This window comes from Leptosomus discolor, chromosome Z, assembly GCF_034619465.1.
Source record: "Leptosomus discolor isolate bLepDis1 chromosome Z, bLepDis1.hap2, whole genome shotgun sequence".
Lineage (NCBI taxonomy): Eukaryota > Metazoa > Chordata > Aves > Leptosomiformes > Leptosomidae > Leptosomus > Leptosomus discolor.
The window spans coordinates 45,387,867-45,403,375 of NC_141419.1; the positions used below are offsets into that span (position 1 = coordinate 45,387,867).

General features: G+C 38.6%; 1 protein-coding gene across 1 annotated transcript in view; it reads right to left on the minus strand.

Annotated features, from left to right (window-relative positions):
* CDC42SE2 (CDC42 small effector 2) overlaps positions 1–15,288 on the minus strand; it is a 30,541-nt gene extending 15,253 nt beyond the window's left edge. Inside the window, exon 1 of the mRNA XM_009957334.2 lies at positions 15,221–15,288. Within this exon, the coding sequence (XP_009955636.1) occupies positions 15,221–15,274 (54 nt within the window). The 5' untranslated portion in view covers positions 15,275–15,288. The remainder of the gene's footprint in view (positions 1–15,220) is intronic.
* Between the last annotated feature and the right edge of the window lie 221 nt (positions 15,289–15,509).

Here is a 15,509-nt window from a genome sequence, read left to right on the forward strand (position 1 = left end):
CCTGTTGTTTCTGTTCGCAAGCAGCAGTTTGGTACTACACATTGTAATTCACTTTCAAATATGACGACAAATCAGTGCACGCATGGCATTTTCAGAAAACCTCTGCATGCAACTCATAGTAATTCCCTTACTGGGTGAAGATGAGTCTTTAGCATTAATGGCACTGATATTTTTCAGCAGTAGGATTCATGGGTGGAAGATCTAGTACTTGTGCTGCAGGCAAAACCAAAGCCACAATATTTAATACTATCCTCAAGAGTCAAACAAACACAGACATAGCGAATTCATCAACTTTTAAATACCTCTTTGAATGCCACCTTCACCGTAGAAGCTTGACATTAGTTTGCCCAAAGAGCAGTGGCTTCTTTGTTTATACACTTACACAGTGAAATACCTACATGTTCACCTGGTTTGCTAGTGGTGTACTGTACTACTTACTTCTCAGTGTAGTTTTATCAGAATGAACTTGCTCTGAATGAAGAAACTTTCTCTTTTTTCGTCTAAATCCTTTTTAAGGGAAGTAGTCCCATTACAGTTTTGTGTGTATTAGGTCTGTGACATCCTCCTGACTGCTGACCTTTCTGGCAATTTCCATTGGCACTTTCTTGCTAAGTTGTTTGTCACCTGTGTGAACTCATGATTACCTCTGGGCTGCCCTTGCTGTTCCAAAGGCATCCTGATCAGTTACCTCATCAGCATACGAGCACTGTCACACAGCCCTGGGTACCCCCATACACAGAGAAACACAAATTTTCTTCAGTGGCCATCGCACTTCTTGATGCTGTGAGGACATCTGCAAAGCTCCCAAATTTGACTGTCAGCATTGGAAGTTTGTTCATCCAATTAATTTTATGTAAGTCACTGGAACAAGTGTATACCAAAATACGTTATGATGTAGTCTGTCTTTGATTGCTCTTGAAACAAAGCAAAAAGGAGTTAAAACCTACAAAAGGGAAGCAGGAACAGCATCCCATATTCTTCCCATACTATGAAAAATAGTCACGCATTTGAAAGGTGATCCCACTAGTGGATGTGGAAATGATGGCATTATACACAAAACAAAAAAAAGACAATACACAAGCACCCAAGACAATTTAGCAGTGGATGGCCCAGTAGATATTTTAGGGATGCTTAGATGCCAAGCCCACACGTAGCATGGCTAGAAGCATCTCTGTAACACTACTCTACCAGCAACTTTTAAGAAATGTTCAAATCAACAGCTGTGCTCAGACTTAAAACAGCTTTCTGCACAGCTTTTGACACATTCAGAATAGTGGCTGACACAGAGCAGCAACACAAAAGCCTGTTCCTGAAAAGTAGCAAATACCCACAAAAGATGGAAGGGATGTTGTTCAGGAGCTAATTAATAAGTCCCAACAGGAGCACGGGGGAAAAGGAAGAGCGACATGATGTGCCATTGCAAATCTGTAGGCTCGAAAGACAGATAATGAAGAAAAAAGGCCACTGTGAGAGAAAACTTCTAGTCAAACACTGTTTCAAACCTATTTCAGTTCAACAAGGAACATAAAAAGGAAGTTCTTTCAAGGAGTATTCTGCTTCCTCTGGCAAAACAAAGGAATCCTTGCTGCCTTGTCCAACCTCCTATCAAAAGCAAAACACCAGTTCCGAGCATGTACAGGCACTTTTGCATAGTCTAGCTGAGACATGCCACAATTCCACAGGTCTTGCTTGAGTGTAAACAATCATTAACTATTTAAATTTCAAGTCAGAAGATGCCCCATATTCCTAATTTATTTGCCAAATTCTTCTCTTTTAAATACAGCCTCGTTGAAAAGAAGTATTGAGGAGCACTAGCAATAGCTCCTTATCTTCCACCAGCTGCACTAAGACAACACACAAATTTTCTTGAGGATAAAGTCTCAGCTACATTCATTATTCAGAATTTACTGCCAGACTCATGAGTAGGATCAACAACACATCACACAATCATTTTTAGGGGCAGTGTTGGCTGTTCATAATCTTCAGAAAAATATTTCTAGTTAACTAATCCATTTCTGTGGCAAGCCTATCCCTCCTTGTTTTGCAGGTCTTTTGCACTAAGTTATCTATGATAAATTTATTACTGTGAGAGCAGAATTTCTATTATTGTGTCTCCTACTTGCATACTTTTTGACACCTTTCCTTCAGTCTAGCACTGGCAATTCTGAAGTTGGATCTACTGTAGAAATCCAGGAAATATAGTGGCTTTCTCAGTGTGTCAGATCTACTGGTCTTGTCAGAATAAGCCCATATTTAGGAGCTTCTTAAGACAGGAAGAATAGGAAAGCATGGTTCTTTAACAGTCAACAAAGCTTTGGCATTGCAACACTGAGCACCATGGAGATCCCTCAGATTCTCCAGGTTCCTGCATTACTGGAAACTTCAGGGCAACTGCTTCCCAGTTCCCAAGTGCAGTGTCTATCAAAAACAAGACAGAGCCAACATCAGCTGTTGGCTACAGATTTACAGTCACTGGCAGTTAAAAAAAAAAAAAAGTCCGAATGAAGAGGAGAAAAAGCAATAACGAAAAACCAAGATCAGGTTTTCTAAAGAGAGCAAGCTGGGAATTTCTAAACTGGATGCATAACTAAGCGTAGATTATTTAGAGTAAATAATTTTCCTTTTATTCATCAGCAAATGTAACTGTATGATACTTAAAGACTGGTACACAACCCCACCTTCCCAACAAATAGAGCTACGAACACAGAACCGAATAGTAATTGTTGGTAGGAAAGTATCTCTTGTTCCTAAATTAAATAAAAAACCAACAACTAAGCTAAAACACTACCACCACCACTCTATGCTTCATAGCCTGTCAGGTACCCTTTACCAACACACACATCTCCAGTGGACTCTGGCAGCTATGCCAATAAACCAAGTTGGGTTTGAACAGCTGCCTCACCAGCATAACAACGGCCAAATTCTGATTGTTTCAGATTATTTTAAGAGTTCCCTATGCCACAGCATCATCAGGCTACACCACCTAGAAACATGTTTCCATGATCAAGGCATGGAATTGCAAGAAGTTAATTTTTTCTTCCCAGATTTCCTGCACTGTTTCTATGCTTCAAGCTCGCTTCGCCATTTCACTAAGTTTCCCTGGTTCTGTGAAGATCCATGGACACAGGCATTCGAGTAGCTGCCTACAGCTGCTGTCCTGAACAGACACTGCCTCTTATGTGCTTCTCAATAGCTTCAAAATTTCACACTAAGGAGAGCTGCATACTACATCAAAATAATTTAGGATAAGAAGAGACACATCAACATGAAAGGTCTCACTTTTAATAGGCAGAATCTGAGTTGTCTACCATGGAACTGGTAAAACAATAGTTGTCACTATAGTTATGCTACAGAGACTTCTCAGAGCCTCTTTAACCCTTCACTTCAGATGTCTGGAAATAATGCATTAGAAATATTTTTGAAAGTCAGAAGTCTGTGGTGTCCTGCTGTCCCTCTGGTGTTTCTCATCCCTTTCTCCACGGCCTGCTGGAACAAACGCAGGCATGGACAGCCAGAGATATTTCATCCTTTCAGGTGACTGGCATTTACAGCCCACCACGTACCTCAGGAGCCCTCCTTGCCTCTGCTCCCCGCTCTTCTCTGTTACAGTAACTGTAACCTCTTGTCCTGTCCCCTAAAGGTATTGGTCAACTTTGTCATTTGACAGCCATCCAGGCAGGAATTTAACCCAAACACTGCTGGTTTTCCTCACTGGAAAGAACAATGATTTACAAGTTACCTCGATAAAGCACCCCAAAGGCTGCACAGCCAGAAGACAATAGAGCAGTATTAAGAAATCCTGCTGCTTTAAGCTGCTGGCTATACACTCACCTTTCTTTGTCCTAAGTCATCTGTAGCAGCTATGTTAAAGTCCCTCCTGAAAAAAGGGATTTGCTATAGCTCTTCAGAAGCTTAAAAAGCTTGTCTTCATAAAAACAATGTATGCTTTGTTTATGCTTCAGCTGCTTTTATACAAAGCCAAACATTACAGCTTCAGAAGTGACCTAGTTCTCCCTATAACATCATTCTAGACAATTTTAAACATAATTTCTTAAGCTTTAAAGTGTTTAACATATTATACTGAAAATGTAAATACATTTTAAGTACACTTTATGAATTTTATATTCTTTAAAACTCAAGGGCAAAGAGAAATTTCTCCATTAAGTACAGCACAAAGGCGTTTTGTTTTCCAGCTGCAAAACTAAAAAAGTCCGAAAGCAGAAAGATGCATGCATTATCAAGACACTCAACATTCCCTTTTCGGGATCACTAAGGAAAAAATTGAGAAACCCAAACCTTTCTGCCCTTTCCAATAACTTTCCCTGACCTTTTCATTTTCAGACCATTCTTCTGTGTTCTAAGATTCTATAGTTAGTTAATTTTTGTTTAAGCAACTACAACAAGTAAACTTTCATAAAACACAACCTAAAACTTGTGGGAAAAGTAACAGCATGAACCATACCACAGTTAGTGCCACATATCTTGTCTTGCGCATTGCAAACGTAAGTGTCTGCTACGTTTAGTCATAAAAAAGTCAGTGATATTCACTCCTACAATGTCTGCAGAGCCAACACTGCTAAGAGTTTAAGTTGAATTCTATTCCTTCTTGGGCACAACCAAACTATTTACTGAATTCCAGTCAGCTGAAGCAAACGGATTACTTGCAGAAAACCTACTGTAGGAGTGTGGGAAAAAGATTCAGCTTGACTTTCGGAACCCGGAGTGTGTTTGTAGACCTTGTAACTGGAAGTTTTACTGATTTTGAAAAGCAGTTCCTTGTAGGAGCCGGTCACTTGATATATATTTTATTGACCAGTAAACAACTATATGGTAAAACAAGTTTCCAAGTTCTATTTCCGAGCATGTTTCAAAGGGAAAGTTTTGTCTGACGACCTAGACAAAAAATAAAAGGACATCAAAACCAAACAAAACATTCCCTTTGTCATTTCTTTTTCCTTTTCACTGGGTAATAGCATGAGCTGACTAATTCTGGAACACTAAATTACATAAGTTATTATGTAATGTAAGGTACTGCAGGGTACCTGATCACTTTTCCTATTATATAAAGTAGAGATAGATCAGACTGATGAAGGCTCTTTCTGTTCACTCTGACTAAACAGAAATTAGTATTTACATTGGTGTCAAATTGGTGTCAAGTTCAGAAAGAGTGAGCAAGAGACAAAGATATTGCAGAATGCCATTTTGGTGACATGAAGCATGCTACCAGCAGCACACAAGGAGACCAATTTGCCTGTCTCCAAAGGATGATCAAGATGCCCTCACATTTGTAAAATATTATGGCAGACGTTACAAAGCAGTTATTTCACATGAGTATTGTGCACTTCAGAAACTCCTCTTGTATTATAATCTCTTTAGGTATGGAAAAGCTGTTTACAATGAACATCAAGTAAGTAGTTAAGACTAAAATAATAAAATATATGTAATGTATATTTAACATAATCCATTCTAAAATCTAGCTAGAATAAATTTTTGCCTTAACATTTAAGCTGGGCTGCCTTCAAATAAAATCATGATGCTTATACACGTGCCCTGTAAAAACCTACTACTAAACATCCAAGAGTTTTGTATTTTTATTATTTAGTAGTGCCTTTCCTCAGATGATCTCAGCACAGTTAGCAGGATCCCAGTCAAGCACTCAGAAAAATACTGTTGGTTTTTGCTATGATTCAGCAAATCATTCCCTACACTACCCCCCTCCAAAAAAAAAAAACCCTGAACCACCCCAAAACAAACAAAACCAAAGTAAACAAACAAACAAAAAAACCCACACAACAAACCCACCAAAATCCAGCCTACCATCCAAAATACACTTCACAAATCTGAGAAACCAGAACTATGGTTTGTATGCCTTTGCTACATTGCAGCCTGCAGAAAACCCCATAAACTTCAGTTCTTTAACCACTAAATCAGCTAAAACGCATCTATCTTCACACATCAGTCAGTTTCTTGCCAGATTCTAAACTAGGTGTGTTTGTATTAAAATGTCCAAATTTCCTCTTGATTTTCTTCTCTGTGTAGGAACATTACTCTCCTTTCATAATGGAAATGTTGGCATTTTACTCCTGGATTAAAAAGAGCAGTTTAATCTCACTGACCTGATATATGTGCATATGTTTTATTTCTTTATGGGAAGGGCCATACAAAGAGTCCTTGATTACACTCTTTTTAGTCTTCCAGCAGTCACAGTTTCGCCCACACTGCTTTCACCATAGCCACTTTAATCACCTCTTCTCCCTCATAGTCACTACTGCTAGCAGCCTAGCATTGGTTGCATATTGTTTTACACATTTTCACTATCTTCATAGTTAGTTTACAGAAAAGATAATATCCACATAGCATAATGGGCTTAGAAATCTTTGACAGGTTTTAAAATAGTTTTTAAGAGTAATAATTAAGTAGTTGCAGTTCTTTGTCACATGTAAGTCCTGTTTCTTTATTCTCTGAAATACACACATTGCAGTCACTTTCTTCCTCCCCCAAATCTTCCTTTCTTTGCATTACAATTTGAAGAAGCATTTAATTTTCAGAGCTTAATTCTGTCGTTAAAAAAAAAGAAAGTATGCATTTGATATAATTCCATGGAGAATAAAAGGCCCTGTAGGCTTTTTTGCATACTGTTCTGTAAACTGGCACGCCTATTCTTGTGTTGGCATTTCTTCTTCTCTTTACAAGTTCAGCAATGCCAAGCTGCTACCACAAACACAAGCTATCCAGTAGGTTACATACAGGCATACACATGTATACGTGTGTGCATTTGCATATCCTAGCAGATTTGTTTGGAATATGTGACTAGCAGGATTTATTGCCCCATTTTAACAGTACTCTACTATTTAGCCATCATCCTAGAGCCTAGGAATTAAATGGGTTTTAGGTAATTTGGAGTACAGCAAACTGTATTTAAAGTAATACTTGTTCCAAACAGACTTAAACAACTTGTTGTCCTATATTAATTTTACCCAAGCTTCTAAGAAATCTACCTGAAGTGGGTCTGCCTTGAAAGCCCCCTACATCTAGAAGAACTTGATGAGCCATAGATGTAATTTCCTTTCATAAATAATACACTCCCTTGACACAAAACTTTAGTTCCCAGTTGAACATAGCCAAGTGTGCCTTCTTTAGATAATTTAATTGCTGATAGCATCAGTTTTTCAGTTCATAAAACTGATAAAGAACCCCAATAGGCAAGTTTTATGCAAATATACATAATGAGGTAAAGACTGTTAACTACAGTTTATGCAACTGTCTTTTTGAAAACCCTGATGTAACATCACCTCTACAATTCTATCATTCTGGCACAATCGCCAATCAACATCTATTCACCAATCCTGTTGAAATCTTTTCCTCCATTTTATTCAATTCCAATTCACTTTTCTCTACCCACTGCATCATCCTATATTCCCCAAACAATTTTCTCCTCTTTCCTCATTTAAGGTCAGAGGCTCTGAAGCCACCGATTGACTACCATAGAGCTCCCCAAGTAACCTGCCTGACATCTTCCATCCTGTAAAACAAGGATAGCAATGCTGACCTCTCAAATGAGTCGGCCTGAGCTACAGGAAAATTGAACTCAAAATCAGCAGCATAACTTTGGGGCTTCAGTGAAGACTCCAACCTTGCTTAAAGCACTTTGAGGCCAGAATAAGAGACTTAAGCAAATTTCCAGAGCATTCACCTGTGCTCTGCCGTCACCACAGTCACTGCCCATCTGAAATGTTTTCGGTTTTTAAGTAAAAAAATTCAGAAGCTCACCATTTCTTCTATCAAAGTGTAGCTACAAACCTCTGTGTCGCGCCACGTCCCCCCAGAGAGACTGACATAAAATAGAGGGAAGGAAGTTTCCAATAAGCAACACCTCCGCTCCAGAGGTGGAGAGCTCCAGCTGGCCAATACCACCATGCTAGAGCAGTAGAGCATGAATTGCCATGCTACACCAGCAAAGAAGTCCTCGTCTGGACAAACTTAGGATACAAATCACAATTTGGTTCCAATTTATTTGGAGATAAGACAGACACATAGCAACTTGAAACCATCTTTTGCAGGTTAGAAGCACTTAAGCTGTAATGCAGGCCTGCCAAAGACAAGGCAAAATTAGAATATTCAGGTTTGAGAGCATCCCAGTACCAAAACATACAAACTATGAACTAGGTAGTCCTTTACGATAAACCATCAAGCAGAACACAAAGGGTAGTTACATTAACACTGAAAAGCAGTCATACCACAAGCAAGAAAAACAACTATGAAGACCCTGTGCTTGCTGAAGACACCATATTATAAACCCACACTATTTTCTGAGACTGAATGAGCCGAATTTACAATTGCAAGAAAAGAGATAATGTAGCTTAAAACTATTTTTAAAAATTCCATGCCTTTCCTTTTTCATGTCAGATAACTCTCAGAGCTTGACATGTCAACAAATCACTGTCACACATTTATTTAAAACAGAAAACACAAAGAGAGATGGTATCTGTCCTCAGCTATAGTAAACTACAGCTCTCTTGAGGGTACACACAAGTAGCTAAAAAACCCCTCTAAAATTATTTGAAAAACAAAAATAAACCCGATGGTTTCAGAGAGGCATTACTTTCCTGAATCTGTAATAACTTCACAACTTCAGTTTTTCCGCCCAACCTCCACTCCTCTCTTCTCCTCACGCTGTGGCACAATATTAATCCAGAATTACAGGAGTCAGCATTTTAGAGTGATCAGCTAAGCCACTCTGAAGATGTAAATGAGAAAATAATTGCAAGTGATTACGTATTAAAGTCTATGGCTTAATGGGCACCTTATAATTTCAGGATCTCTGAGAATATATGAAGAACAGCTATAGCATAATTCAATAGGAACTCTGATATCATGCATGTCTCACACATAAGTAAAAGTCATGACAGGAACTGCAGACCCAAAGGTTTGAGGAACAGTGTGAAAAAGGAAAGCTTTCATCATTGTGAAAAGTTAACGTTGGGAATTAAAAATGTAAGCACAGGCAGAGATCTTTAAAATAGCCATTTTAAAATGCTTATTTTGTAAGTTGCATATTGGTCTTAAGAATTATCTCCAATGGAATCTCAGATCCATTACAGAAAAGTTACAATAAAAATAGAGTAAGACAGCAGCAGAGGAAGCGTCTACTCTCAACACTTCTTTTCATATTAAAAAAACCAGTTACAGGTAAAAGGCTGAACACAGCTTCAGGGCAATGATTGACTTCTCCATTCACTAACACAAAGCATACTTCCATATGGAGTCAGTGAAAGCGTACATCTCTCAGACTATGTCCAAGTTACTTCTGCCTCTAGCTGTTGGCAAGTAGAAAGGCCCTTAAACCTACATGCTTGCCCATCTCCCCTGCTCCGACATGAACAGCAGAACAGGGGAAAAACAGCTGAACTGCCAAGCATTAAAATCAAGGCACACCAAAAATATCAGGGATTTGCAGCTTCAACATCCATTAAAAAAAAAAGTTACAAAAATTGCAGTGGATTTGTTAATTTCAGAAATGCTTCACCACAGTCTCCAAGGGTGGCCACAAAACTATCAACTTTTGCTAGGCAGTATCAACTGTTTCTTGTGGCAGCTCCTTTCGTCAGTGACTCATACTGGGTTTTGCTCTTGAAGGTATCTTCTCACTGAAAAAATTGGAGATTTGAAAGAAACAAGCAATTCAAGGGCTCTAACATTGGTTTCCAGATCAACAAAGAGTGCAATTTCCTTCCTCCCCATGTTTAAACAGAAAGCCTGAGATCTGTAAAGCCTGTAGGTATTAAAAGTGTATCACATCCTTCTTCAAATATGTTGATGATGGCAAAACACATTCTCATCAACAGAAAGCTGGCATAATTCTTGTTTCCACCCCGCTAAAGAGCTATTCTCCATCCCATAAACCAGTATTATATTAAATAAACAGCATCAATACAGCTTCTAAAAATTTCACAGTCATAATAAAGGATTGCAAAATATTCAGTAAATTTTCATTCGGGTATTTATACATAAACACAAAATACTGCCTTTTTTGCTTTCTTTGTAAACATTTTAATACTTGAACATTACAACAGGTATCTAAAAAATCTGAAGTGCTCTGTCAGGCTGAAAGCAGCACAAACAGATCAAGTTCGAGAAATAAAAGTTAAGCATTTTGCTGCTTATTTAACTCTGCTCCCTTTGACAAGGTGTTCTTTAGGCTACTTCTACAACAGCACTGAATAGGAAAAAGACAACATTTGAAACATCTGACGTGGCAGCTCAATATGTAACTCAGTATGACAACTCTTGAAATCTGAGGGCTCTCTGGAGCTGTCACCTTTTACATTTGCATCTTTCATAGGCTTACTGAATGTGGTAGGCTGATCAAATTTAATGAACGAGAGAGCCTGAGTTTTAAGTCACGTCAAGCCAGAAGCTGTGCTTGCACAGCACTGCCATACTGAATGGGGAGTCTGGCCCACTACTTCTTCAGTAGCAAACACCTGATCTACTGTGCACGCCTACTAAGGGCGATTTATTCTGCATTTGTTATGCATATTGAATGCTTCATTATCTTTATCGTGTGTACAAGTTTTTAAGAGTTGCAGTGTAGATGTATCCTTAGCTATATCTATGACTCCTTCTCTAGAAAAAAAGGCAGAGCTGACAATATCCATCAGTGGTTAATTTCTTTTAAGTAACCAGAGTAAAGATCATTTAAGTCTTTTATAGCATTTAGGATTCAGTTCTGTTGATAAATACAGCAGTATGTGCAGGGCTTTGCCTGCCTGTATCTTAAAATGGGTCTCCCCACTCTAAATATGCATCTGTCAGTCCTCTTTCATACATCAAGAAAGACATGAAGAAAACTTCACTTTCTAAACCACTTTAAACATTTATGGTACAGTATGCAGCAAAACCATAGCATTTTTTTATTTTATAAAATACAAAATGGAAATAATCTAAAAAAAGAGACAAGCAACAAGACACACACTAATTTACTAGAGAAGGAAGCTCAGAGCAAGAAGGAGGAGAGCATGGTTTCTCCTTTTATAGCAGAGCAGCTATTTTACTGCAAGGTCAAAGGAAACTGAATAGCTGAGCTGTACTGGGCAGCGGTCCAAATCAGGTGGGAGTGCACCAGATCACAGCCAAAGGCTTCTCAGACCAAAAATTAACTTTGCAAGTTAAAAATGGGCAGAACATGAAAAAAAAACAACGTGGAGGAAAATAGATTCCTGGTGTAGGCGACAAGCTTAGCCTAAGAAAGAAACAACAGACATGTTCTCTGAAAACCTGCAAGATAAAAGGCTCTATAAACTTCAGTTACCAAGCAATGCACCTGGTAGTGGGGAGTTGGCAGAGTTTACTGAAACGTAGCAGTGGATGAAATAATAGCACATAGGAAGCAGGGGAAGAAAGACTCATCTTGTCACTGGGAAGTGCAAGGTCAGCTTACAGAACCTATAAAGGGTATCAGTGGGAGGTGTAAGAAACCCGGTGCAATCACAGAAAGTGCTGCTCTTCTCAAAATAAAAAAAGGTTTAGGTCATTAGAAGAGATTGAATTCAGGCTATTTAAACAATCAAGAAAACCTGAACATAGTTACTAAGAGGTTAATATCACCTCCTTGGTATTGCAAAACCAGATATGAATGCAACTAGTTGTCCGAAGTCTTAATTGTGGTAAAATATGAGTCCAAATCTGACAAGAGAAAACTAGAAGTTGATACAAGAACACCTTCTCTTGGCTTTTGTTTGCATTCTACTGTGGTAAAGACCTCAAGATATTAAGAAGGAAGCCCTAGGCCACCATCCGGAACATGCTTCCTTCAATTGTAACACTATTTGGCTTTGTTTCTTTGCATACTGTATTTCTTCATTTATCACCCTATTTCAGAGATACCCACGCTCAAACGCACCCCTTCCATGACCTTGTTGTGAGAGTACCGCAGTTTTGGCAACACCAAGGGAGGAATTTAGCAACCAAAGTAACATTAGGACAGAGTAGAACGCTGCTTTCCAAGACACCTATGTTTTATTTCACAGCAACACGGTGCATCCATTGATCACTGACAAAAGACAAAAAGCTATGCCATGACATATTTCAATAAAAGACAATGGTAATACTTGACTATTGTCTTTTAATTAAGGAACCTCTTAAAGTGCACCAATATATACCTGCAATATCGTTACTGTTCTGCTCTGAGGTGTGCTATTAGGGAAGTGATGGCAGCGAAAACACATAAGGAACATGTTCTTACCGCCGTAAGCTTGCAAATCTTATCTAAAAAGGCACGTTTCAAAACCATGAAAATGCACTGGAAAGCCCCCGTATGCAAATCTGGAAGCCACACAGAGTATTGGCAGTAACCTAGAAAACGCCTCTGTGTACAGCCTGAATAATAGCTTTCTATAAAATTGACTGAAAGGGCTCAGTTCATGTATGTGTTATTTCATTTTAAGTGCACTATAGCTGCAAAGAATAGAGATGCCGTACTGAAGATTCTTAATATAATATGCTAGAGTTTTGCCAGAAGAAAGCAACAGAGACAGTTCCTGCATCCTGGATTTCAAGAAACGAGGAAAACTTCGCTAATGGAAGCTATAAATATTACAGCAACATGCCACTACTAAAAGTTCCAGGGTTTTTTCCTCCAGTGAAGAGGCTTAAAATTTATGTCACTATCCACGACATTAAAAGTGTAACAGATACCAGCACCTGACAAAGATAATGAGGAAAAACCCAATCATGTTTCAGAGAATATAAGTTTTAAAACAAAAAGAACATTATAAGCATTGATCAGAAAAAGCAGCAAATTAAGTAACTTCCTGCTTTCAAGGTCTTTATTCTGAGAGGCTAGCAGTTGTTAGTGTTGCTACAAGACATTAGTCCTTCCAGGAGGAACACGCTGAACTTGTAACGGCTAAACATGAAAGTGATAGCTGGAACACTTTTAGTCAGGCCATGAAGAAGCTGAAATGCAGAAGGTAAAATGAAAGAAGGCACATGAAAGAGATGAAACTGGGCAGGTGAAGCATTTCTCCTCAGAAACTGGACTAAACTGACAGATTGAATGCATGGTAGGGGACAGATAAGTAGCTTTTATGCAAGTTTGTGTGTTTTACTTATCCTTTGGTACTACAGAGCAGTAAGTACCAGTATTTTGGGGCTAAAAACTAGTATGTTTTTCAGCATGTAAGTCTCCCAAACATGCAATCACACAACACCTGCAGAGACAGAGAAAAACTGCTTCTTTACCACCGGTCCAGCTTATCACTTTGCTCACACTGACAGCACATGCTTTGCTACATGTCAGAGAGGAAAAACATTCCTGTGCTTACTCAGATGTTTATGTATATGCTTAAATACTTCACTTGCTCCAACAGTGCATGGCCAAACAAAGGCTGTACAACATAAGACAGCAAAATGAGCTGAGTAACTGCAGGGGAAGGACAACTGAGTACCTGTTGTCAAGCATGACAAGGAAGGCCCACAAATCTTTTTTTCTGAGATGTATCCTGAAGAGTTTTGGCACTTCATAACGAGGAAGGCTCCCACAACATTTGAAAGGCAGATTTCAGGAACTAGGTCAACGCTCAGCAATGTGCTATTTGTGTCTTAAACATAAGGACGGTTTTAATTTTCTAAGCAAATGCACACCACCAGATCAGCAGAAACATACAAAAATGAGTTGTTTCCCTTTTCTCCATTTTCGAAGTACATTCTCCACCACTTCCATGATTCATGACCCACAGATCACATGCTGTATTAACATACTAGATATTTCTTGGGCAATGACCTAACTGTATCATAAAGCTTGAGTCAAGATTTTATAAGGACTGAGCCTCAGGTTTCTTGTAAACAAACAAAACATGCCATTTGGTATCTCAAGGATTTTAAGTCATAGCTTATTTTTAATTGAAATATATGTTCCAAAAACTAAGCAGATAACTTTAGCTATATATGGACGCAGCTAGCATTTTAAAGGACTGCATGGTATTGAAGCAACAGGAGAGGACTGCAGCTTTTCATGTTGATGTCTCAAGAATTCATCTCCCTCAAGTCTGCTTGACTAGGAGCAAGATAAAGCTGCATTCATTCATTAGAAATGGTAACAGTCACACTTTTAATATTTGCGTTGCCACCCCAGGATCAGCCAGGCATTCAGGCTTTGTGCAATGACAACACCTAACATTAGTTTTTGGGATTTTTTTGTGGGTTTTTTTGGTCGCCCCCCTTTTTTGTTTGTTTTTGTTTGTTTGTTTGTTTTTTAATCCTCTGGCTTCCCTGAAGCTGTATCACCTGAGCATATTAATGTGAGTTTGCTCTATTCACTCTGGGATTCTCTGGGTCACTGTAATTCCACCATATCCTTTAGCAGTAACTGGGCTCTTTCACACGTATTTGCAAGATGACCATCCTTTCTTTTTAGCTTGATCTGGATGCCACACCATACAATGATTTTTCTCAGAGTGCTAACCGTATTCCTGGTTAATTCCACCTTCATGCAGGCAGACTTTCTCCCAACTGAGTCACTGGACTCAGGCACACTATAAAGGTACTTAAGAGTATATGAAACCCAAGAATATTTCTGTACTTTCTGTCTTCCTTATGTATGCTTTGAAATGTTCTTTTACCCAGCTGTTTGCTATGTAGTTTTTCATACCACAGACATTCCAAATTCTACTAAAAAAAAAAAAAAGTATGGTATGAGTGCATCCCTTCACTCTCCTAAGGTTTCATCTAAAAATTAACAAAACAATTAAGGCTGAAATCCTTAATTAAATTAAGGTGGAGGAGGACTGGATTTCACTCTGGACTTTTTAACAGAATAATTTCCTTCCTTCATCATTGTCCAGCCACACCTGAAGACAGGCCTTAAGACATACAGAAGTCAGGACCTTTATAAATCTTCACTCAAAAATGACTTAGTTTAGAATGATAGTTTAGGTCCTCCTCACTCTTCCTTTCCTTTCGCCTTCTCTTCCAATTCAAACAAATGGAGGCTCTTTCCAAAGACTTTGGACAGATTTGATCTTAAAGACAGGAAAGTATCTGCGTGAAAAGTCTAGAACAGACTTTTTTTGACCCCACTAAGCCAGGATGGTAGTCAATTCCTTAATTCTCACTGAGCTTGGCCAAAGAGCACTAATTTAAAAAGCTGTAAGAAAACCAGAAAATGTGAATGATGTAGTTAATTATACAGAAACAAAGCAGTGCCAATATACATACTTACAGGCTGAGGCTGTTCTGCAATACAGCAGTTGAAACACAACCAAAACTCACTCATTGTTTACAGTCTGAAGAGGGAGCAGAGATGAAAAGCAGGACTCGATCTCTGTAAATCTGTTGCCAGGTAGCAAGTTCTTTAAACAGCTTTATTTATAATGGTTCCAATATGAAAATCTTGTCTCTGTTGAGCTCCTCTCCAAAGACAAGTCAGTCCCAGGACAAACAACTTGAAGGCAAAAAGTTATTTTAGAGTCTTCTTTCAGAAGGTTGGTCTCGGCACCACAGAAATATTA